The following is a 23468-nucleotide window of genomic DNA, read 5'->3' on the forward strand; positions in this document are numbered from 1 at the left end:
AACTGAAAAGCCCCTCACAGGCAGCTGAGGCAGGCAGGCCAATGTTGAGTTGTTTTTTTATATTTGGAAACAAGCAGAAGGTTCAGCAGATTAAAGGGCGTCGAACTGGGGGGGGGGAGTGGGAAGTATAGGGCCCCAATGAAGGAGAGGGCCCATGAAAAGTGGAATACGGGGGGTACAACATTTTCACCAGGCATTAGTAATAACTCAGGTAATCCACACATAAAAAATCCAAACAACTCCATAAGTAGAGTCATGTGTAATGAAGTGGAATAACACAGGGAAAAAGTATTGAACAAGCTAAGAAAAAGCACTAAGGCAAGGAAAGGGAAGGAACGAGCTGGAATCTGTAAGTAGTTAGAGTAGTTATCCTTTCTATCTGTGCAAATTAATATAAGCTTGGTTAGTATATTGATGGGCTATAAAAAGGTTTTTCATTACCAAGGTGTCACACAAGAAACATTTCATGATGGATAAAAGCAAAAAGCTCTCCCAAGACCTTTGCAACCTTATTGTTGCAAAACATATCAATGAAACTGGTTACAGATGCATTTCAAAACTTCAGAATCTTCAGTAAGCAGCATGGGAGCCATTATCTGCAAGTGGAAGAAACATCACTGCCATGCAGGATCTCCTCGCAATATTTCTGACCAGGGAGTCAGAAGGATAGTCAATTCCAAAAGCCAAGGACCACTCGGAGTAAGCTCCAGAAAGACTTGAAGGCAGCCAATTCAATTAAATTCAATTAAACAGTTCTGGAAGTAACTAAAGATCAGGATTCACAAGAGGGACCCCTGGAATCTGTTTAGAACAATGGGCCAAAATCACACCTGATACTGTGACTAATACGTTTTGTCATACAGGAAATGTCTTGAAGCTGTCTTTACAAACAAAGGCTTTTCCACAAAGTATTGAAGAAATTTCAGTAGGCACGTTCAATACTTTTTTCCTGTGTCATTCCACTTTAATACACATAACTCTTATGTTTGGATTTTTTATACGTGTGTTAATATAATGTGTGGTGAAAATTTCGATTAGACTCACTGGAAATTTAAGCTAATTACTGAAAAAAAAAATATATATATATATGTCCACCATATATTTATTTTACCTGAATATTTTAACTTACAAATTAAATGTCAAAATGAATGTCAGACGAAATTTAAAGTTTGACTGACTGGATTTTGTATACAAAACATAGTGAAAACTGTCTAAGGTCACTTTCCCTTGCTAAAGAGCTAAATGGTTTAGTCCGCCTGCACGATTCGTAAGGTAGTCTATCTTTTGTTTATTTAGTTGAGCATCGCTAGTAGTGGACCGCTAATTGTTGTGCTGCTGGTGCAATGTTTTCTCCAAGAAAGCCAAGTCAGGTTACTAAAAAGAGAGACATCAAAATGAGGGGAAACAACTGCTAATAAACTTCTTTCCAAAGAAAGGTGAGCACAAACGTCAAAACACGAAATGTTTGCTTGAATATCTCAGCTATCATGCTAAAACGAACTGAGACAACCCATTGAAATAGCGGAAAATACACTTTCATAGGTTAGGCACACATGTAATCTGATGCATCTCGTGATCCAGCTCCATCTCCATCCCTTTCAGAAAGATTGCATGGCGCCAGCTTGATTCATGTCCTGTTGTAGGCTACATGCTAATCATTATCACTAGGCTAGTGGTTTAGGGCGCGATTTCTTTTCTCTCCCTTTCTGTTTTCGTTAGTCTTAACTTTTTTTTTTTTTTTTTACTCAAGTAACGGATGGGATTTTTTATGTAGCGAAGTACAATAGGGCGGTGGTAGTGTAGTGGTTAAGGAGCTGGGCTGGCATGCAGTAGCCTGAAAGTTGTCGGTTCAATTCCCGGCTTCCACCGTTGTGCCCTTGAGCAAGGCACTTAACCCCAAGTTGCTCCGGGGACAATGTTATCCCTTGTAATATAGCTGTCATATGTAAGTCACTTTGGTTAAGAAGTGTCTGCTAAATGTAATGTAATGTAATGTAATGTAAAACAATACTTCACTCAAAATGTAATCATTTAAAATACCGATTTTATAAACTACTTAAAAAATACAAAATACACAGAAAAACTACTCAATACAGTAACGTGAGTAAATGTATTTTGTTACTTTCCACCTCTGTGAGCCAATCATATGGTGTGTTGTGAAGACATCGTGCCAATCATGTGTTGTGATCTCGCCGCTGGAGCAAGATTGGTGTCGTGAAGCCTTGCACACGCGCAGTTCGACCCAAAGACTGTGCCCGATGAGTGCCCATAAAACGTTGGTATATGGCCGCCGAGTGGAGGGACTTGCCTAAAAGGACTTTGTTATAACTTAGACAGATATTTTCTTCCCTTTCTTCCCTAGTCAGTCCGTGGTTCCTTCATAAATTGCGCAGCAAATTATTAGACGAGTGACAGAAGCACTGCGCATAATTTGACTAGCAGTCTTCGCGTCCATAGTTTGTGAAACCATGCTGCATCCGAACAAAGATTTTAGATGACCAGCGCAACTCCAAAAAGGAGAACAAATGAGCGTCCGGCTTGAGGCTGCGCCGGACGCCAGACAGCCCAGAGGAAAGAAAATGTTAAAATGAGAGCTCCTCTCTTTCTCAATTGTTTCTCCTAGACAATAATGAGATCACAGTGATATAAAAATGAGATTATTGCTTTTGTCTCCCGCTTCTCAGGTTTGTCTCTGGAGCAAAAGAGTTAAGTTATCTCAGTGTAGACTCCCTTTAATATACAAATGAGATCTCATCAATATTTTAAATAATGCTCAGTGTTTATTTATACATCTCATATTTTACTCAGGCTGATCCACCAGAGAGCTCTCTCTGTAAACTCATGCAATTCTCATTTCAGATCTTTTTGGTAAATCTCAGATTAGGCTCCATCAGTTCTGTAAAAGAGATCTCTTCACAAGCTTGAACCGTTCTCATTCTAGTCATCTCAGTTTAGTCCTTTTTTGATTTACAAAAGAGATCTTAGCAAAGGCTTATACAATACTCAGACTTGCTCAATTTATATATCTCATATTTTACTCAGGCTTATCCATCAGAGAGCTCTCTAAGTGAACTAATGTAATGCTCATCCAGACCTATTTGTTTTATAAATTAGTCTGATCTGTAAGAGCTCTAGCTGTTGTACAACAATTCTCAAATTATTTTCATTGGCTTATTTGTTTTAATTGCACATATTTTCAAGTTCACATTTGCAAACAGTAGGCCTAACCATGTGATGTGACCACCACACATGACGATGCTCTGACAGACCTCTGAAGTTCGCCTACAAAAAAGCTACCATCTATGCCCATATACGGAGATCACCTGTTAAATTCTCCCGCAGGGAGACGACGAAATCGGAGACGCAGACGTTTTCCTGAACGCACTTTTGTCTTCAACCTTCGAGTAGATATTATAATCAATGGTACGTGAAGGCGGCACAATTTGCTTTTCGCTACCCCAGAGCTAACTTGCGACTTGTTAGCAAGTTAGAGAAATCAAGTTAGACTCCAGAGGTCTATGATGGTCGGACTAGATAAACTCGCGTGCGGAAGACTCCAGAAAATGCAGTCTAGATTTGGCGCCCAGTGAAACCAAGTGAAACGGTGTGTGGGTATGAAGGATTGTGCAGAACTTGCCACCAGAATTTTAAAATGTCTTTGGGATGTCAGTCAAGATGACGAAGCTAACGTTATTGCCACTGGTTTAAACTGGTTCCAGCTCAATTCCACTGAAAAGAGGCCGGCAGCTTCTTAAAAAATTGGAAGACTACGCTAGACCATCAAATCAAATTGCTGAACAAACAGCGTACCAAAATGGTAAGTATATTTTGCCCCACAATATGTTCTCACTTTTGTTTAACCTGCTATAAATTACAGCATATTGTAACAGGAGTGAAAGGGCATTCTTGTAACCCAGGTAAACTAGGAAGTAGCGTTGCTGCGGTCAAGGGATCGAGAAATAGGCAAGTCAGCATCTGCAGTCATGAATAACTTGCCAGTCAACATTTCTTTGGCAATTAATAGAATCTGTAGCATGCAAATCAAACCAGCTATCAGCTAACTGAAATAAAACCATGATATATCTAGGTATGGTAGAGGGTATGTGATGGGCTATCTATCTATCTTTTAATTACAAAGGCCAAGGGAACTTTATCAGGATGCATAGTATCCTGAGTCCATTCAATAACTGGCCTTTAAAAATAAAAATCTGCCTGCCTCTATGGGATTTTAACATAGGGGGTTCCTTACTTATGCCCCCTGTATTTTAAGAAATAACATTGATTAATTTACAATACCTGGTTCATTCACAAAGAATATTGGTGTGTTTAAAGGTTGGATTTTTTTCTCATTTTTTAATTGAGGCATTAAGATCAATTTCCAACAGATGATTTATTGTATTCCTCTGGTTGTCTTAACTTATGCACAGTTGATGGTTTTATAAAGACACCCATACACCAATAAATAGTTCATGTAGACCAGGGGTCTCCAACCTTTTTGGGAATGAGGGCTACCTGAAGACCCGAAATCATATGGAGGGCTACTCATTTAACAAACATACCCTCACCCCTTTTTTGCGAGGGTAGTCCTCCTAAATAATAGGCCTATGTGATTTTTACTTTTAAATTATCAATATTGTGCAGGCCTATACGTCTTTATATTAAGCAACTGTATTTTCAAATTTAATATCAATAACCTATGCAACACTACCAACATTTTTGTTCAGTTTGTTCATTTCAAAGTTTGCATGGGGAATCTAATCTATTTTTTTTTACAAAAAAACCCCAATCTTTTTGTGCAATTAATAATTTGGGTTACAATTTGTACCTAATTTATACCCACCCGCCATTATGAATTCAGGGTTTGTTTAAGTTCTGATTTCAGTGGACAATTCAATAGTAATCGCCCACACCACCCTAACATATGAAAACTCCTTTTAAAGTTATTGCACACCTGAAATGATCCATGATCTGACAAAAAAGGGTAATGCACAGTCCTGCTCAGTCATGCATGCTATAACATTTTCAGCGCTATTATACGGCAGTTGCCAACGGAGGAGAAAAGGCCTGTGAGCTAAAGCAATTGTTTTTCAGTCCTTGAACAATCATGCAAGAACCGTATTTGACGGTTGACCATTGGCTACACCAGACAAGCAAGTTTTTTTCCCCTTTACTGTCTATGCGTGCGAGCAGCGTGTATGCGCTCCGCTTCCGTTGTTGCTTAAAGATTGAATGGGAAACGGATTTGGAGCCAACGGCTAAAATTTAACGCAGCTACAATTTGTAAGGTATCACCAATATCAATTTAATGTTACAGATGTATGGTTACATACATTCTTAAAATGGTTCTGGTCTAGACTTAAATATCTATTGAAAACTTCACAATGGAGCATGTTTTTAGAGCGTGATCTGCAGGCGACCTATTTTTAGAAAGTGCGCTGGGGGCGCCTCATAGCCGTCCCGCGGGCACCGTGTTGGAGACCACTGATGTAGACCGTCACACAATGGTAAGTGGAACATTGGCCACAGCTTGTAACAACTTCATTTTTTACCATTCTTTGCGTAGGGATGTGTACACAAGGATGTGTAACCTTGTGTAACTTTGTGTAACTTGGGAATTACAACAGAAAGGAACACGTTTCAGCTAATCAAAATCAATGACTGGAACTGTCAGTTTCAGAGCTATTATTACCACACTGATAGATTGATTTTGCTTTTTATTTGCAGCCTACGTTATGCACTGTGGAACGCTCTGCGGATGGACAGCTGTGGAATCCGCAAAGGTCAAGAAGGCTTTTGTTACGAGGGCTGGAGGTTCCAAAACATCCATTCCCGACAGTAGCTATGCAAATGACTTGAAGTAAAACCGTAATGTGATTGGTTGGTGCCGTCCGTAGATTGGCTTGATTGGCCGGTGCTGTCTGTCGGTGCAGCAACAGCTGAACTACTCAACGCGAGCAGCGGGAGAAACGCGACGCGACAGACCCACAATTCAGTTCGGCAACGGATCACATGAGCCCATTTAAAGTGAATGGGATGCGTCTCCAGCAACGCGATGCACGCAGCTGTGTGTGGGAGCCGTCAGGAACCATCATTTCGCTTGCTGCTACTCAGCCAGTGAAATCTGTGAATTCTGATAAAGTCGAGTCAGTGAGTAAAGTAGCCTACTATGGGGAAGAGACTGATAGCCTGAAACGAGCGAGGAGAGGAGACGGGACGAGAAACAATCAGATGGATATCTAAGTTAACGATAAGTAAGTTATTTTCAAATCATCGATTGCTCAAAGAGGAGGAAGCTAGACAGCGAGAACAGAGCTTTATATAACGATACGGGGGCAATACCACGCAAAACCGTCACGTCTGTAACGCCAACTAGGCTAAATATGGATGTGACAGTTTTGCGCAGAATTGCCCTGGACCTCTTCTATTCTGAGACCGGCGATTTTTAAAAGCGCCAATTTGAAGCACCTCTACTAGACAAAGCATATTGAGCAAGCATAGGGTAGGCTAGGCCCATTCAACAGTGAACTGAGACCACAGAATATTTTACGATTTAAGAAGGCAATATGATTGATCCACCACAATCTAGTTAAGCCGACATGCATTCACTGCCCAACAACGTGATGTTCCTGGGTTTCCAGGATTTCGGGTCAACATAAAAAAAATAAATTAAACTTGCTGATTAATGGGTTCAAGGAACCAGCCTTGTCTCAGCTCAAATTTTATTTTAAGTTCACGTTAAGATCTTTAAAATAGCCAAGGCTACTCAGTTTTTCTCCCCAATCACTCTTATCTTGCCTCATTTCTCCTCATTTCGAATGTTGCCTTTTAGGCTACTTATTTTATTTCACATTAAACATTAGGCCTAGGCCTACAATCTTCTTGAATTTCCCCTTGGGGATCAATAAAGTATCTATCTATCTATCTATCTATCTATCTATCTACAACTAGGCTCCATCCAGCCATCCTAATATTATATATACACAGTGGCGATTCTAGACATTTTTAACAAGGGTGGCACTAGTGAGGCACTGATTCAAGGGTGGCATGAGGCAAAACATCCAGATAAACAGAAACAGGCTCAAGATGTGAAATTAGCACAAATACATTAGGGAAACCAGATGCAAACACCATACTCATAAATTGAAGGACAAAAAAACACAAATACCTTACTCTCACATAAAATGTCTTTGTATTTGTTAAATGTAATTTCATCTTCCTGAATCTCAATATTATGATCACAACAAGTCTGGGCAAATTATTAATTAAATTTTCACGTGGGGTAACTTGTTGCAGGGCAACCATAACTGGTTCCATGTCTTCCGATTAGATGATTAATCATCAGTTTCTTGAGAACTTTAAAGTTCTCAAGAAACTTGAGGTTGGTATGAAGGAGTGTATTGTGGATGTGTGCAAACATTGTGCACGTTGCACATGGTGCAACTTCTTGCAGGTCTTTGTGTTTGAATAAAATTTAATACAAACATATTAAAGTTAATTATCTAAGTTGTGTGTCATTGGGCTATGCTAACTTTAAAGTTCTCAAGAAACTTGAGGTTGGTATGAAGGAGTGTATTGTGGATGTGTGCAAACATTGTGCACGTTGCACATGGTGCAACTTCTTGCAGGGCAACCACATAACCGGTTCCATGTGTTTGAATTGGATGAATAAAGTTCAAGAAACTAATCTCCCTGAATCTCAATATTCTGATCACAACAACTCTGGGCAAATTACAAGTCAGCACCAGTGCTGCATTCATTGTTTTGCACTTTTATAATCACATCACCAAAAGTAGGTTATTGGTTTTACCAAAATAATTTGGCACTATTTTTAAACTACAAACCTATAAAGTATTTTGATACAAAATATGATGCCATTTTTTTCCAACTAAATAAAATTAAAATGACAACATACTATTTTGTATTTTACATACATGTATCAGACATACTGCCTATCCCTGGCTGTTGGCTGCAGCAACCCAAGCTAGGTAGTACTGATTGTTTTGTGTTTGTTAGTTTTGATCCAATTTGACAGCTTTGCTATGTTGCCCACCCAAAATTTCTACCAGCCCACCCAAATATAGTAGCCTAGCCTAGGTTAGAACCAGCCCTGCCCTGCATGGAGACATATTTTACGATAATAATGGAGAAAATGTTGGCAAAACTTTAGGTTTTTGTTAACGGAATCTCCCGACCCTCATTCATCTATTTGCGCAACAGCCCACATTCTGCCTTCAATCCAGCGAGACAAGTGAAATAAATGTTTGTTTTTTTTAAAGCTGTCATCGTCATAGGCACAATATTTAGGCTACCTCTGTTAAGCCTACACAAAGTTGCGTATTAAGGAGTATTTCCTGATCGGGGAAACCTTTCGTTCCGCAGTTCAATTGTGCCGCAGGCCAATAAAGGCAAGTGTGTTTGCCACTTACATTTCTGACGTCTGACACGTCACACTGCTGCAAGTGCATCAAGGAAGGTCCCGCCTTACACCATGTTAATGGCCAATCGTAGACTAGGATTTGGGGTGGCACCTGGGCTGGCCAATCGAATCTCAAGGGTGGCCTGTGCCACCCGGAGCCACCCCTCTGGCTCCGCCCCTGTATATATATTATACATACATACATATACATAGCCTAAACATTATGATGCTCCGGACCTTTGCTTGAGGAAATTTTCCGTAACGACCTCGCTGAAGATTAATTGAATACCCCTGGTGTATACTGTATTTTCTGTATTTTTTTTTATTCTTGACAATTGTCAGTGTCTCTTGAGTGATCAGAGCTAAATGTTTTGGGCTAATTTAGATGTAAAATGTCATTGTCTTTGATTTACCGGATTGACCCTAAAGCACTCCTTGTTTACAAATCACTTAAAGGACAAATCTGGTATGAATTGATCCATAGCTCTTGTTGGAAATCACTGTGTGCTGTTCATAGGAAAAAGAAAATGTGGCACAGCCAATTCTGAGTTATGGACAGGGAAGTATAGCCCAGAGCCGTATAGAAGTACTTTTGGTATTCCTGACATAATGCAGGGTAGCCGCGGGGTCTTAAAAGTCTTTAAACGGTCTTAAATGTCATGTTCCTTAATTAAGGTCTGAAAAAGTCCGAATTTGGCAAATTCCGTTGCCAAAGTCTTAATTTTTTAAACGAAGGTCTTCAATTTTAATTATACTAGCCTGCAAGCAAGGTGAAATGGGGGAAAAAACTAGCCTGGCGGGCCATCCTATATCATTGAAATATATAGTCTGGAATCGAGCCATTCACCTCGCTTAATCCAAGGGGCGGGCAGAGAATTGTCTTTCAAACTGCCTAGGCATGCAATAGGCCAGTATCCGGTCGGCAAAACGGCAAATACATCCTTCTTCGAAAGGAATGACTTAAGTGCATTGTGTTGCTCAACTTTCAAAGAAAAGCACAAGTCCAACTCCTCCAAAGTTGACGCCAACGCCGATTCAAACAACCGCTCTTCGTTTGGCATAGCCACCTTCCTTGTTGTTCACTGTCGCAGGACTGTCGCCATCCTGTTAAGCCCGCTTTAAGACTCTCTAACAAAATAGAGCGCTGTGATTGGATGACGTCCACGGCGTCAGCCAATAGAAATCCCTATGGTTTGATACTAGACGTACAGGCTGAGAAAATTAATTTGCCGCCGCTAGGGTGCGTCGAGATTTCTAGGCTAGGAAAAAACAACAACAATGTGAAAATTCAACAGGGGGTTGATTAACGTCAGAGATCGTCTAATTTAGTGTTGCACGGTGCACCGATACTACAAAAGTGTCGCAATAGCTATTAGAAGTTGTCACAATACCTCATTTTATTAGTATCAATACTTTTAAGAATGACCGTGTTCTTGTTTGTGTGCACAAGGCATGCTTCTAGTGCCTCCTCTTTTCTCCTCACACACATATGCGCAGCTGTCGTGCCATAAACAGCGAGACATGGCTGCTAGTTTAGCTTAAGTGATTCTGTGGTAACACATAATAATAGGCTAATATCAAGTTGATTTGCTCACTTGCACCTCTCAACTTTGTGTTGCTAACCTACCTAGGCTATGAGATGTACGTAGGTCTACTATTGGGTTTAATGTCATTTAGAAATAGGCAGCGCAACCTTTGCAAACTTTTACATCTGGAGAGAGCTCCTTGCTAACTAATTCTGCTAGCTCAGGTCATGTATGTCATTCGTAATTAGTGCTAAAATCCTTATTGAACATGATCCCTTCTATGAACTTGATAGTTTTTTATTTACATTTATTTTATCTAATGACAGACAACAATGACTAAATATGTTTAGCAATTAAGCAGATTAATAGTAATTATGCAGATTAAAAAATACTATACATTAACTGTACACTTTATATGAATTCGAAGGTATATGAAATAGAAACATATGAAATAAGCCATAATTTTCCGTGTGTGTGGAAAGAGTCAAGCAGAATCTAGGATGCCCACTGGTGTGAATGATAACACTATATTCAATATTACTGATGATGTCAAGGTGGTCTGGGCCCCCAAATCAAATACATTTTTTAAGAATTATCGAAGAAGTATCGAAATCGCAATTCTTGATGTGGTATCGGTATCGAAACAATAATTTTGGTATCGTGGCAACTACACTAGTCTAATTTCTTAGGATATGCGCAAAGAATACTTTGGGTTTTCGCACCGGCAGCAATGAATCAACATAATCAGTCGAAAGGAGAGGACAGCACATCATGGGGAAGTGTTGTTTTAATTGTCATTATGGATTTGATCTGGTGTACCACATAATGGGTGTGATGTAGGTCTTAAATTTCATGTAAGTGGTCTTAAAAAAAGTCTTATTTGGGGTGGTCAAACCTGGGGAAACCCTGTAATGGAAAGAAGATACCGAAGGCTTTTTTGCCATATTGAGTCAGCTTTACTTTCTTGTCCATAACTTGTCTAGGTTATGACACATTTTATTGTTCTTTGTCCTTTGGACAGTGCCTGGTGAGCTCAAACAACAAGGCTTTGAATCAGTTTACACCAGATTTGCCCTTCAATGAGACTGTGTGACATGTTCCAGCAATACTCATCACTTAAACCTCACTGATCACAGGAGAAATGTTCCTGTTGAAACCCACTATCAGAACTAAACAAGGCAACGCTGCATTTAGTTGTTATGCGTTCTGACTATGGAGCCAGCTCCCAGATGACAAAAAAAATTGCCCAAATTACTTTTTTGACATCAGGACTCTGAACTAAACTATTTTCAGATGCCCATTTTTTTTTTACACTGAATAGGCTTAGTCCAACCAAAACAAGGTTTTGCCTAGTGGTAAGCTGGATAGGGGTTAATCCTAGCCTGACAATACAGTTTACTCACTAGATGAGGTGAGGGAATTCAACAAACTTGTTTAAGCTTGACAAATATATCAATACAATCTGTTTTTCAATTGGGCAACATATAGCAAATGTGAGTGGTAGCTATCACATCCCCCATTCTGTGTTTAAGTGATTAATAAGGTGTGTCTGATCTTTGTGCTGTATCAAAATTCCCACAGTTATGAAAGCAGACGGTCAAACAAATGTCTTACTTTGTATTTTTGAGTGACTCACAAACTAACAATGTTCTATTTTCTGCTCTTCTCTCCCTCCTCCCTTTGGTTGGTTCCACCACCAGGATAAAAGACGCAGATTGACCAGCCCACGCTTTCATCCACCATTGTACACAGTATGGCACGCTTTGGCACAAGTTCAGTTTGTTTATGTTATTGTTTATTAGTTCATTTCTCCATGTTGTATGATTTATAGATTAAAAGAATAGATTTATAGATGATATATTAAATTGTCATTGTGCAGTTGGTCCGTACAATGCAATTTGCTTGTGCAGCTTTTAAAAATAATACTCACATACACACTCACACACACAAAAAAATAAAAAATAAGAATACACATTATAAAAAGAACATATCAAGGCATTAACATGCTTCCATTGCTTGAAGTCCATTTTTAAAGTACAACTGTTTTGCTTTGTTTTATAAAATAAAAGTTTGAAATGCTATGGAGTGCTATTTTTGACCCTCAAACTGATATCTCAATTGTAACTCCTACTTCTCAACAGTTTCTCATTGCAATGTCTCCTCATTTGCTCTATTATTTCTCCTAAGGAGAAACAATTTGTAAATGAGACTACACTCAAACATGTAAGAGATCTCCCGTATTTCTCCTGCTTCTCAAACTAATATCTCTTATGTGACTCTATCTGCTCTATTATTTCTCCTAAGGAGAAACAAGTTGTAAGTGAGACTACACTCAAACATATAAGAGATCTCCTGTATTTCTCCTGCTTCTCAAACTAATATCTCTTATGTGACTCCTACTTGTCTTATTGCTATGTGTCTCATCTTTTGCTTGTTTTATAGGCTAAAGGCAAAATTAGGAGAAATAATTGTGACAAAAGTAATACTTAAATGATCCTTAAAAGAGAATCACCATTTTGCCTCCTTAGCAACAGAAGGGATACAAATGAGAAGCAAAAGTTTCCTCTGGGAGGGCTTTTAAAATCCATATGTCCGGCCTAAATTCGAACGTATGGCCACCCTATCGCTAACTGGCTTATCAACTTTCTCCCGCTCACGTAGGCTACCTGCGTATCTCTCAGGCCTCGGCTACACCACGAAAACGTCAGGCATATTTGTACATATTATTACCGTTTTCACACCTTTAACCACACCCGTGAAAATCATCTTCACTCTGCAACCACTACACTCCCTTGCGTAGCCTTATATAGTCACTTATACAATTGCGTTCGGATTGATGGAGACATTTCACTCGCTCTCTTGCGCTCGCTCACTCGCTGGTGGTCCCATCCGCAAATTTAATACCTCCCTTTCGAAAATTCAAGATATCCCCGATAATTTAAGACTTTTTTAGGCCTTAAAAACAGAAAGTTGTATTTAAGACTTTTTAAGGATCAGCGGGAACCCTGTTGTTTAACTCAAGGGGAGGTGGAAAATGAGTGTAATTCCCCAAATGGTGGAATATCCCTTTAAGTGGGCCAGGCCTAACAGATACTTAAAATAATTTGTCCCATCAGCTGTTGGCTCTCTTAACAAGTTATAAGTCAACTTGCATTTGCTTATCATTGATATGTTTACATTCAGACTCTTCCACAAGGGTATGTGATTTTACAGTTTGTATGTGTATTATGTCGTTATTTAATTATTATCTTATGTTTTATGTTGATTGAGTGTACTTGTGCTGATTACTGGCTGTGAACCAAATTGCCCCTAAGGGACATTAAAGACTATCCAATTCAATCCAATCCAGTGTGTTTCTCACCTCCTTTTCTGTGTCATTCTTCACAGCATTCGGCCTCCACACCATAAAGCCCTGACCTTGACCCCAAAATTTAGAGATACTCGATCTTCCAGCTACCTTGTCCTCCCAAATGAAGTTGCCCAGAGCAGCCAAGTGCTTCAAGCCCGCCTGGGAATCGGACAGTTCTTTGAACAGAGGGATGTGGTTAAGGGTCTTGTAGAAATGGAAGAAGGAAACCACGCACAGCCCGGCAGAGAGGAGCAGCAGAACCTTGATGTGACGTATTTTCATCCTGCACACATCAAAGAAAATAGCCCAACAAAGTTGTGATGACCATAATGGTTTTGACTCACACGCACTTCTTCACCATTGAGTTGACTTCTAAACTTACTATTTAGAGGGAAAAAACAAGATGAACATATAACAAGTGGTTATTCACGGCAACATAGTACCATCATAAAATTGCATCTAAAATTGCATTACTGTGATGTTTCCTGCTAGGCATCCCTTGTTGTGGTAACAAAAATCGTCTCCTCTAAAACATTTTGTTTTTTTCTGTCCTGCAACTGGGATGTCTAAGTGAACAAAACACAGAACTTTGGTGCCAAATTAGTTAGATAAAAAGTACAGATGTGCAAAATGTTTAAACCAACATGTATGAATTTGTTTCATGTTAAAATTGGTGCTACCACACTGGAGTAGCTGCAGGTAATGGCCAATGCTCCCAGTGAGCTACAATGCGATCTGGGGGCATCAGCTAAACGTGCATTTTTGCCTCTCAACAGACTCAAAATGTCATTTAAAGTTCTGTGCAACATAAACAGGGTCCTTACATAACAAAACAATGCGTTTTCAACCATTCAAGTTTGTACTGTCACATACATCTTTTTCCATAGTCACTTCCAAGAAAGCCCAAAAGAGTGTTGTCGAGCTTATGCCGGCTTCGCAACGAAAATTTAAGTTTATTTCCCCTCAAAAATTGGTAATTGAGCACTGTAGTGGTCATGACCATATTAATGTAACTACATGGAAACAGTCCAAATGATGCTTGAGCTTGCACAGCAATAACGTTACTGAAAGCTAGCACACATGCTGAAGTATTGTGGATATTCAGTTGTTGCAGGAAAAGATAAAAAGAGCAGTGTGCAGATGTGACAGTTTGAATTTAAATTGTTATTGTTGAATTTAAACAGTAACGACTAAATATGAGTACTTTTTTGTAAAAGTCACAACAATAACAATAAAATCCTCAGACCAGACAGCCTGTCTGAGGAAGGGCTTCCCCGAAATGTCACGTCAAATAAATATTTGCTTGGGAGCTATGTCTGGTGTACGGACTTCATTATTATTTCTGTGACCTAAAGCCAGTTCTATCGAGAATCCTCTATGAAAACTTGAGAACTGTGCGGACCAATCAAATTGTCTGGGTGGGCGTTATACCATGATGGACATATGAGCAACCATAGATATGTGAGCAACGGTGCCTATGTCACCTGAGCGTGCTTCGGTTGATTTTGTTTACAACAAAACAGCTGTCGCTGGAGAAGCTACACATTTAGAAGTCGCTATCGCATCTGTTGTACAACATATTGACAGCGCAATAACTTTAAAACAATAAATAGAAAATGGCGATTAAGTCATTTGTCGAGAAGAAGGATGTTTTGGTTTAGAGTGGCAAAGCAACACTCACACAAAGTGAATAGAGTCTGGTCACTCATGATTGAGATTCGTTTACAAGCTAGCATGATTGCAGGTGTAGGATATCGTTAACTTTGAAATCATTGGTCCTGCCTTACCAATTAAATTGATCAGAGATTCCTAATGTTACTTCCTACTTCGCCTAAACTTTACAAACTGACAATAAACAGCATCGGCAGTCAGGAAACAATGTATGTGGGCCTACCTGTAAATAAATTTCTGCATTTTAACAACTGTATTGTTTTATGTTTGCAGGTGTTGCTCCTATCTCTCTTTTGGTTTCGAATCTATAGTGTCATCCCCTCTCGTTATTGATTGGCCAGGTAGTCTGCCGATTGATGGAAATACTAACTATCGTGTTCCAGACTAGTACCTGAAAGGAGTTTTGGCTGTTCTTCCTACATGATTCACAGTAGGTTTTGCAGTTGAAACATTGCCCCATAATCATATCCCAATGGGGAAGTATCAGACTCAAATTCTGAATAGAACTGAGTATGGCTACGTCAGGCTAGGATGTGCGTACCTTTTGTACACTTTTCATTGTTAGCAAAAGGACAGTTAATGAGGCAGGACATCTTGTTTGTTTTCCACACATCTTTGTTAAGGGGATAAGACTGGTGCACTTTCATTATCCAGGTGTTAACCAGAGCACCACCTACATAATACAGTTTGGGCATAATCACAGGTCCCTAGTGTACACACAGAGTCATACAGTGTAAATAGCCCAGTGTCAACATTCCATTGCGAGGTGTATAACAAGTTTGAGAATAATTAGAGTGCATGAAAATGCAATCTACTGTTATCCGATTTCTTCTTATTATTATTCTTCTTCTAACGCTTTTTCTGCATTTAATGCGGCTTCAACCGTTTAATGTAGAAACTTCATTCAAACTGCGTTACGTAGGTCTTACTTAGGACAGGTGTGGAATGTATTTTTCATATTTGTAACTTTTATACTTTTTGAACTATTAATTAAAAACTATTAAAATTTTCCCCATAGACTTAACATTGGCGATTATGGCATCACAATAGAGCACTTAGAATCCTATGCCAAGTGTTCCGGCCAGAGCCATATGGTTCCGGCCACCTCCAGCAACTGTCTGTCTCAGGCTTTAAAGGTGCGATTTGTAGGATTGTTACCTAACGTTCTGTTGGCCAAAATCAAAACACTGGTGAACGTTCTCAAGACTACCAGACGCGAGCCTCTTCTGGGTTGCCAGATGTAATGAAGACTTAGCTAACGTTAGTTGACCTGCAGCTGCTTTAACGTTTCTCCAACCATGACCCAGCTACACATTACGGAAACAGTGAAAACAAAAAATACCTCTCTAACCAACGTAACATATGTAGCTGAAGTTAGCGATGCAGATGAAGTTTAGCATAGGCTACCTGTTGTGGAGAAATATGGCCAGCTCTGCGTCAGACTTGATATTCTTCGTTTGACGAAGACGTCACCATTTCAGGAAGCTCCTCCGATGTCCACTTAATTTGTTTCTTGTTTTAATTTTGGAAATTTGCCTGCCTCTTGTAGGCGTTCATGACTACAACTGACAGCTGTTGACAGTTGGCCTTTGCTAATTTGGCAACCCAAATAGGAGGACGCGCTAGCCCATTATTAATACGCTATTCTAGAATTAATCGTTCAAAACATAAACGAAAATTCCAAGAGATTCCGCCCCGTAACCCATTTCATGGGTTTTACAGGGTTTCACGGGTTAGAGTAATGTTGTCAAATAAGCCATTACTTCAATTCATCGTGTTTCCTCACTCTCTGACAACATATGGTGATCATTTTTGGAATGGTTACAGTTTATTTTCCATTATTTCCTACATACTGGACCTTTAAGCACACAATCTGGCTCTCTTAAGACTACAGATCCTGTTCAACTGTTTCCTCTGCCCACAACTGTTTCAAAATAAAAGTCTCCACTACAATAATTCCCTATTAAATAATTTAACCATTTAAACTATCCAACTATTTAACTGTTCAACTATTGCAACTGCCAGTTATCATTAACTATGCCTCTAGCCTACTATATTAAACCACCACCTACCTAGCAACCATTGAAATTAAGCATCTATGTCAGTTTCCATAGCAACCAAGATGATTATACTAGCAAACCACTGTAGTAACTCTTTTATTTCTGATAGTAGCCACCATGGACACCCTAGCAACAACCTAGAAATGACTTCAAGTACCCTAGCAACAGCCTAGCAACCACATTCACAGTTAAAACCTAGCAACAGTCAGTTGTCATCAACTTTGACTCCCATCAACTGTTTCCTCTCCCCACAACTGTTTCAAAATAAAAGTCTTCACTGCTATAATCCCCTATTAAATTATTTAACCATTTAAACTATCCAACATTTTAACTGTTCAACTATTCCAACTGTCAGTTGTCATCAACTATGACTCCTGTCAACTGTTTCCTCTGCCCAAAGCTGTTTTAAAATAAAAGTCCTCACTACAATAATTCCCTATGAAATATTTGAACCAATCCAACTGTCAGTTGTCATCAGATATGACTCCCGCCAATTGTGTCCTCTGTTCACAACTGTTTGGCAGCCTGGGCTTTTCAGTCATTTTGTGCATGTAAAGAGGGGACTTCACCGCCTCATATGTCACAACGTTTACATGGACATTAATATTCCAAGTATTGACCTTATTCAGAAAAAGACAATATTGTGAATATGGTGTTAATAAAGTTAATAAAATATTCTGTTCATATTCCATTTACATGTCACGCAGCATATTCTGATTAATAGAGTTTATCAAAGTTCTAAACGTCTCTTCCATGAATGTTTCCATAGTAGTCTAACCTTATCACTAAGCTATATACTACCACTTATGTTCAATATCGTCCTGTGCCGTCGTACATGTGTTTCGTTCTTCCTCGCCCCAAAAGTGTAGCCTACCTTCTTCTTCATTCCTGACATCTTTTCTGAAGCTGCACATAACTCCGCTCATAAATTACTTTGAAACTTTTCCGCCAGTGGGTCACGACAGAAAAAATATGGGCCGTCAAACAGTTTGATGTTATTTGCCATGCTGTCCAATTGTTGCGAAATATTGTAAATATTCCAATAGGACTTTAAATGAAGGCAATCTACATGGATGTTTGATCAACTGCAGAGATAGGAAGAAAGACCTTCCCTCATCTTACAATTAAATTAAAAAGTGACAGGTGGGTGGGACTTCCGGTTGATTAAGATGGGACTTCCGGCAAAGGTATTTGATTTCTGGTGAAGGCGGGACATCCGGGTTTTGAACTTGTCATCAATTGAGTCTGACAGGTTGTTTGAATGTGGCGGGGTGCTTTTGTATGAGTCATGTGTCTGGAGGAAGGGGGCTGTGTGTGTCTGCGTGGAGATACTGAATTTGACAGTTTTGTAGGTTTCAGTGTCATTTTTGTACATTTTATGATCATTTTGTATGTTTTTTTAGTCATTTCTTGTTTTTTTGGCCTGGGGCGGGGCGTGCGTGTGTGTGTGTGTGTCCACGTGTACATGGGTGGGGTATACATGAGTGGGGTGTGTGTACGTGGGTGTGTGTACTGTACATGGGTGTGGGGGTGTGTGTACAGGGTGTGGGGGTGTACACGGATATGTTGGTCATGGGTTGTGTCCTGGTGGGGGATGTCATGGGAGTGTCATGCGCGAGCAATTATGAGCGGTGCAACACGCTCTGGAAATTCACAATTTTGTCGCCGTTTAAAAAAAAAAAAAAAAAACATAGTCCAGTCCATACAACTTCATTTCAATTTCGAAAGAAATACTGGACTATGTTTTTTTTTAAAAAATAAAAAAAACGCGACGAAATTGTGAATTTCCAGAGAGTTACTCCACACTCGGCAATCGACTCCTACGGACTTTCCCCTAAAGACGCCAGCTGCAGCAGCAACATTTCCGGAAAGGTACTGGCTTGATGAAATTCATTCTGGACTCTCTATCCGACCACATAAAGATACTTCGGTTTGGCTTTAGAGACCCTCTACTCACTACCACGTAAGTATAATGTTGTTTGGAACTGTAGAAGAGGTATAAAAATAGTGTTTTGTAGCGGCGAAATGACTTGCCCTGGTCACTTCCAGGCTAACGAGTTTTGACTAAAAACGGTAAAATCGAACTTTCTCAAAACACATCCGAATGACATGATTTTGATGTCAACTCAACGTATGTACTCCCAATCATCCGTAAATTGATCTAAAGTGCATTTTACTCCGGATAATTCCTTTAAGGCGCCACGGTCGAGTTTACCCGACAAGATGCGGTACTGAATAAAGCGGCCGATTTAGTCAAATAGGGTTTCATATTTCGTTCGACCTCCACTAGATGGCAGACATGTCATACGTCATCCCCGAGTCCAAAAAAGGTCATGCTTTAAACAAAACTTTCGCGCTACAGCTGCATTGAATCAGTGTGTGCAATACCGGAGCTAGTGTGCGTGTGAGCTACTTTATCAGAGCGATATTGTCAACGTCAGCGAGTATTTGCATTAGATTATCATCTAATGGCATCAAAAACGTTTACCCCAAATGAAGTGTTGGGTCTTCTATTCGCGGGCCCTGATTCTGAAGGGGAATATCTGCCTTCAGAAAATGACGGTGATTCGTTTAGTGAGGCTTCAGATGCGTCCCTGCCTTGCAATGATGCAGCTGGACAAAGTGAAAGTTTAGCTTACACCAAGCACAAACACTGAATCGTTTGCCCAATGTCAGTAGTGGGAATAATGTTTCACGGGGTCGGAGTGTTCATCGGGAAGTTAGCAGGGTGTTAGTGGTGTGGCGAACGAGGCTGGAGGTAATGTCCATGTAGCGCTAGCTTCTGTCTTCTGACCGTGTACCTCTCCGCAATCGCGGCGACAGTAACGTGGTGGAGCCTTTGTCTAATGCCACTGGGTATGTTAGACGAGGTCGAAGTGCTCATAGGACAGTTAGGGGGGGGGAACATAGAGGCAGTGTGGGGAGTCGCAGTGAGAATGACAGTAGGCCTAGTCCGAGCTGCGCAAATTCTCTCCACTCAGCGCGCGTGGGAGGCAGATCTGGCCATGCTGCTCGCAGCAGGAGCAGAGGTGGTGACATGGGGCAGGGGAGCCATTAGGCCATGCATAGTCTATCACAAGATGATGGGAATGCCGGCCCTGTATGGATAGGGAGTCATTATCTCTACAGCCTGCTACATAAAAAAAAATGTCAGCCATTTAGCCTATTAGTAATGATTTACACTGTTGATTTGCTATCTATTTCCTTGACCATTTAGGACATACACTATGCGTTCTTTTTTGTGTGTTTATGTCCTTGTGATGTGTGTGTCTTTGTCAGCTAAGAAAAAAAAAAAAAAATTGTCTCAAACATTGTCTCTTGTCTTGTCTCGTCATCTCACTCCTGATCTGTGCCTTGCCGTGGCAAGTGAGCTTTTGAACTAAACAGGTCTTGTCTACTTGTGTTTGTGTGTCATCTGAATAATATATATGTGCCCCATACATGGAATCAGAGTGCCTACTGTATGTAGAAAATTGAAAATCTCTACAGCAAAAGGCCAGCCTACCGCTACATGCATTTGGTTTGTTTCTGCCATTTATTAGTAATGATTTACACAGTTTGTTTACTACTTACTATTTACCTGAGCATTCAGTATTGTCCAATATAGCAGACAGAAGGTGAGGGATATTTTGGGGGGGGGGGGAAATGGTGCATTTTATCATTCAAACATGCAACTTCATGAAAATTCTATAATCCAAGATGGCCGCCACCATATGACATCATAATATGCAAATTAGATATAAACATTTAATCTCTACATAAACTTTGGGTCATCCTTAATATTTCTCTAATTTATAGAAAGTCTCTATCTCTGATCACTTTTAAGATATAGCCTTTTGAAATGAAGATGTCAAAATTGAACGTTTCGAAAAAAAAAACTCTGGCGCCTAAAGGGTTAAGGCAGGCATGTCTAATGCCATGGCTCCAGGGCCTTGAGGGAGTAGGTTGTGTGTGTGTGCTTGCATTCTTGAGAGTGAGAAAGAGAGAGGTTGAAATGTTTAGTCATGTTTATGTTTTTTAGGATTATTAAACTGAGTGTGTATGAAACCGTGTGTGTGCGTGTGCGTGTGTGTGTGTGTGTGTGTGGAGAGGGGGAGAGAAAAGAGATAGAGGGTCTATGTATAGGTACTTTATGCTGAAGGATGGGTGTTTGTGTGTGTGTTTATGAATGAAGATTGGGGAGGAGAGACTTGCTGTACTGTAGGAACGTGGTGGAGCTATTGATCAATCTAATTATCCATCCAATGATCTGTAGACCTGTCACAGGAATTCATTTAACACTCATATTGTAACTTCATATGGGCTTTGCACTCAGAGACCACCTCATTTTTAAGTTTGTGAGGTTAATTAATATTTCTTTACTGTTTTATTATTAATAAATAAAGAGAGGGTGGGGTATACCAAATGAGAAAGTCCATTATATCAACAAAAGAGGTACCAAAGGCAAGTAAGTTGAGGGTTTACCTGTACTGGGTCAGATTATATTATTGTTATATGCAGATTTTTTCATAGTCAGATGTTGTCTCTAATAGGATATCATGAGATAAACTAAAAGTAACATTTTATAATCAATAATAACATTTAGGAGTTTGGAGTGAGTGAAATAATTACAATTTTATAAATACAGTTTCATCCACACACTTCCTTCTGCTTCACACCCAATATATCCTTTTCAATATAGCCTTTTCCTTTTTCATGGCATGGAGGGTTTTTTTCCCCCACAGTAGGTATATCTAGCTATATCTATTAATTGAACACTTGCATCAAACATATTCCACAGTTAGCGAAACCTTAAACCCAAGGAGCAAAACATCAGCACATATTTGCACAACTGTAACCACATTGTTAGCTTCGCTAAAACATAGGATTTACTTCATTTTAAACCCCATGAAAATTAAGTTTATAGTATATAGGCCTACTGAGGATAGACATTCAGGCAAACAAGGTTTTAATATTGAATATTGTGCACTTAACATCAGTGTTGTAATGGAGTACAAATACTTTGTTACTGTAGGCTACTTAAGTAGAAATTTCGAACTCGGTGAACAGGGTAGGCCCCTAGTGGTGAAGATAATGATCATACACCCGTGGCCGTATTTGCAAGGAATGTTTCTGTACATTGGCAGCTTTCTGTGAAGCTGAAAACTCCGCTACCTGCCTCAGCGGCCTGTGAAAGGCTATTTAGCATCGCAGGACTTGTCTTCAGTCCAAGAAGAGTAAGACTGAATCAGGCCCGGGGTGGGAAATCGGGAGATTTCCCGGTGGGCCGCTTCACTTCTACCATCCATCCTTCCTGGCGCTTGTGTCTACTGTAGGGCCGGCTCGGCTATCCGTATCTGAGAAAACTTTTTGGAAAAGACAGGCTATATGGACCCAACCAAATCTGTTTGGGAGGGGATAACTCTCACGTAGGCTACAACCCATGCAGTAGGGCTTTGACTCCGAACTTCGTTATTCGAATATAATTCGATTATTTTAAAAATTAAAGATAAAAGATATTGAAACTTGGGCCGGTCGAGGAAAAAAATATTGACATTTGTCACGTTAGCCTCTCTTTTCTTAAAGTAGGACACGTTCCGCATTCTGTGCATGACACCAATGCAATGCCTCTGCATGGTAGGGCTTTGACTTTTGCCCAAAAATCATATTCGAAGTTCGTTTGTTTATTAATATTAAAATTTGAATATATTCGAATATGTATTAATAATATTTTTTAACCATTAAATGTCTTCAGTAAGGCCGATATTGGTATCAAACTTAAGTTCTATATGTTCTGTCCTCCAGAGGGCAGTGTATCAGTCAATGTCGTGCATGAAAGGCTGAGTATTTATGCGTGTGTTAAAATTGTTATTATTGAGCATAGGGCGATAAAACGATAGCGATATGTATGACTACAGGGACAAGTAGAGAGGATAAATTAAAGTTATTTAATGTAAGAAGGAGCAACATGATAAACCTATGCCTTGTTTGCTCAGAAGAAGGTTCAGTAAAGGAGTAGGCTAAATCACCAAACAACAATATAGCCTACCCATGCAAAAAACATGTAGCCTAAACATTAGTTCAATATGCCTCTTTGTGGAAGCGTGGGATTAGCTACATTTCAAAGGCTTTCTTTCTTTCTGTTTTTGTTACCACATGACCAAAATTTTCTCCCTACAAGCAGGTCATTTTTTTAAAAAGAAATAAGTTATTTATTTTTCATTTTTACCTGAAGTTCATACAAAAGTGACATTTCTGTTTCTGTTTTTTTCTTTGATGTTTGTTCTTTGAACTTAAAGGAGAATTCCAGTGTGATATTGACCTAAAGTGTATCGAAACATGATACCGAGTGTGAACGTATGTCTCATAGCCCATCTCGGCTTGTCCCCTGCACTCCAAAATCTGGCGCTAGTTAGCCGATGCTACCAACATCTTTTTCAATAGTGGTGCTTCGGCATCGGGCTAGC

The 23468-nt window shown here is 39.7% G+C and overlaps 1 protein-coding gene across 2 annotated transcripts in view; it reads right to left on the reverse strand.

Moving 5' to 3' along the window:
• The window catches only part of mgat3a (beta-1,4-mannosyl-glycoprotein 4-beta-N-acetylglucosaminyltransferase a), a 54171-nt gene that overhangs the window by 9908 nt on the left and 20795 nt on the right, over positions 1-23468 (reverse strand). Inside the window, exon 2 of one of the 2 annotated variants that reach the window (XM_042086997.1) lies at positions 13304-13574. The exons of the other annotated variant lie outside the window; for it this stretch is intronic. Within the exon in view, the coding sequence (XP_041942931.1) occupies positions 13304-13574 (271 nt within the window). The remainder of the gene's footprint in view (positions 1-13303; positions 13575-23468) is intronic. 2 annotated transcript variants of the gene reach the window in all.

This window comes from Alosa sapidissima, chromosome 3, assembly GCF_018492685.1.
Source record: "Alosa sapidissima isolate fAloSap1 chromosome 3, fAloSap1.pri, whole genome shotgun sequence".
Lineage (NCBI taxonomy): Eukaryota > Metazoa > Chordata > Actinopteri > Clupeiformes > Clupeidae > Alosa > Alosa sapidissima.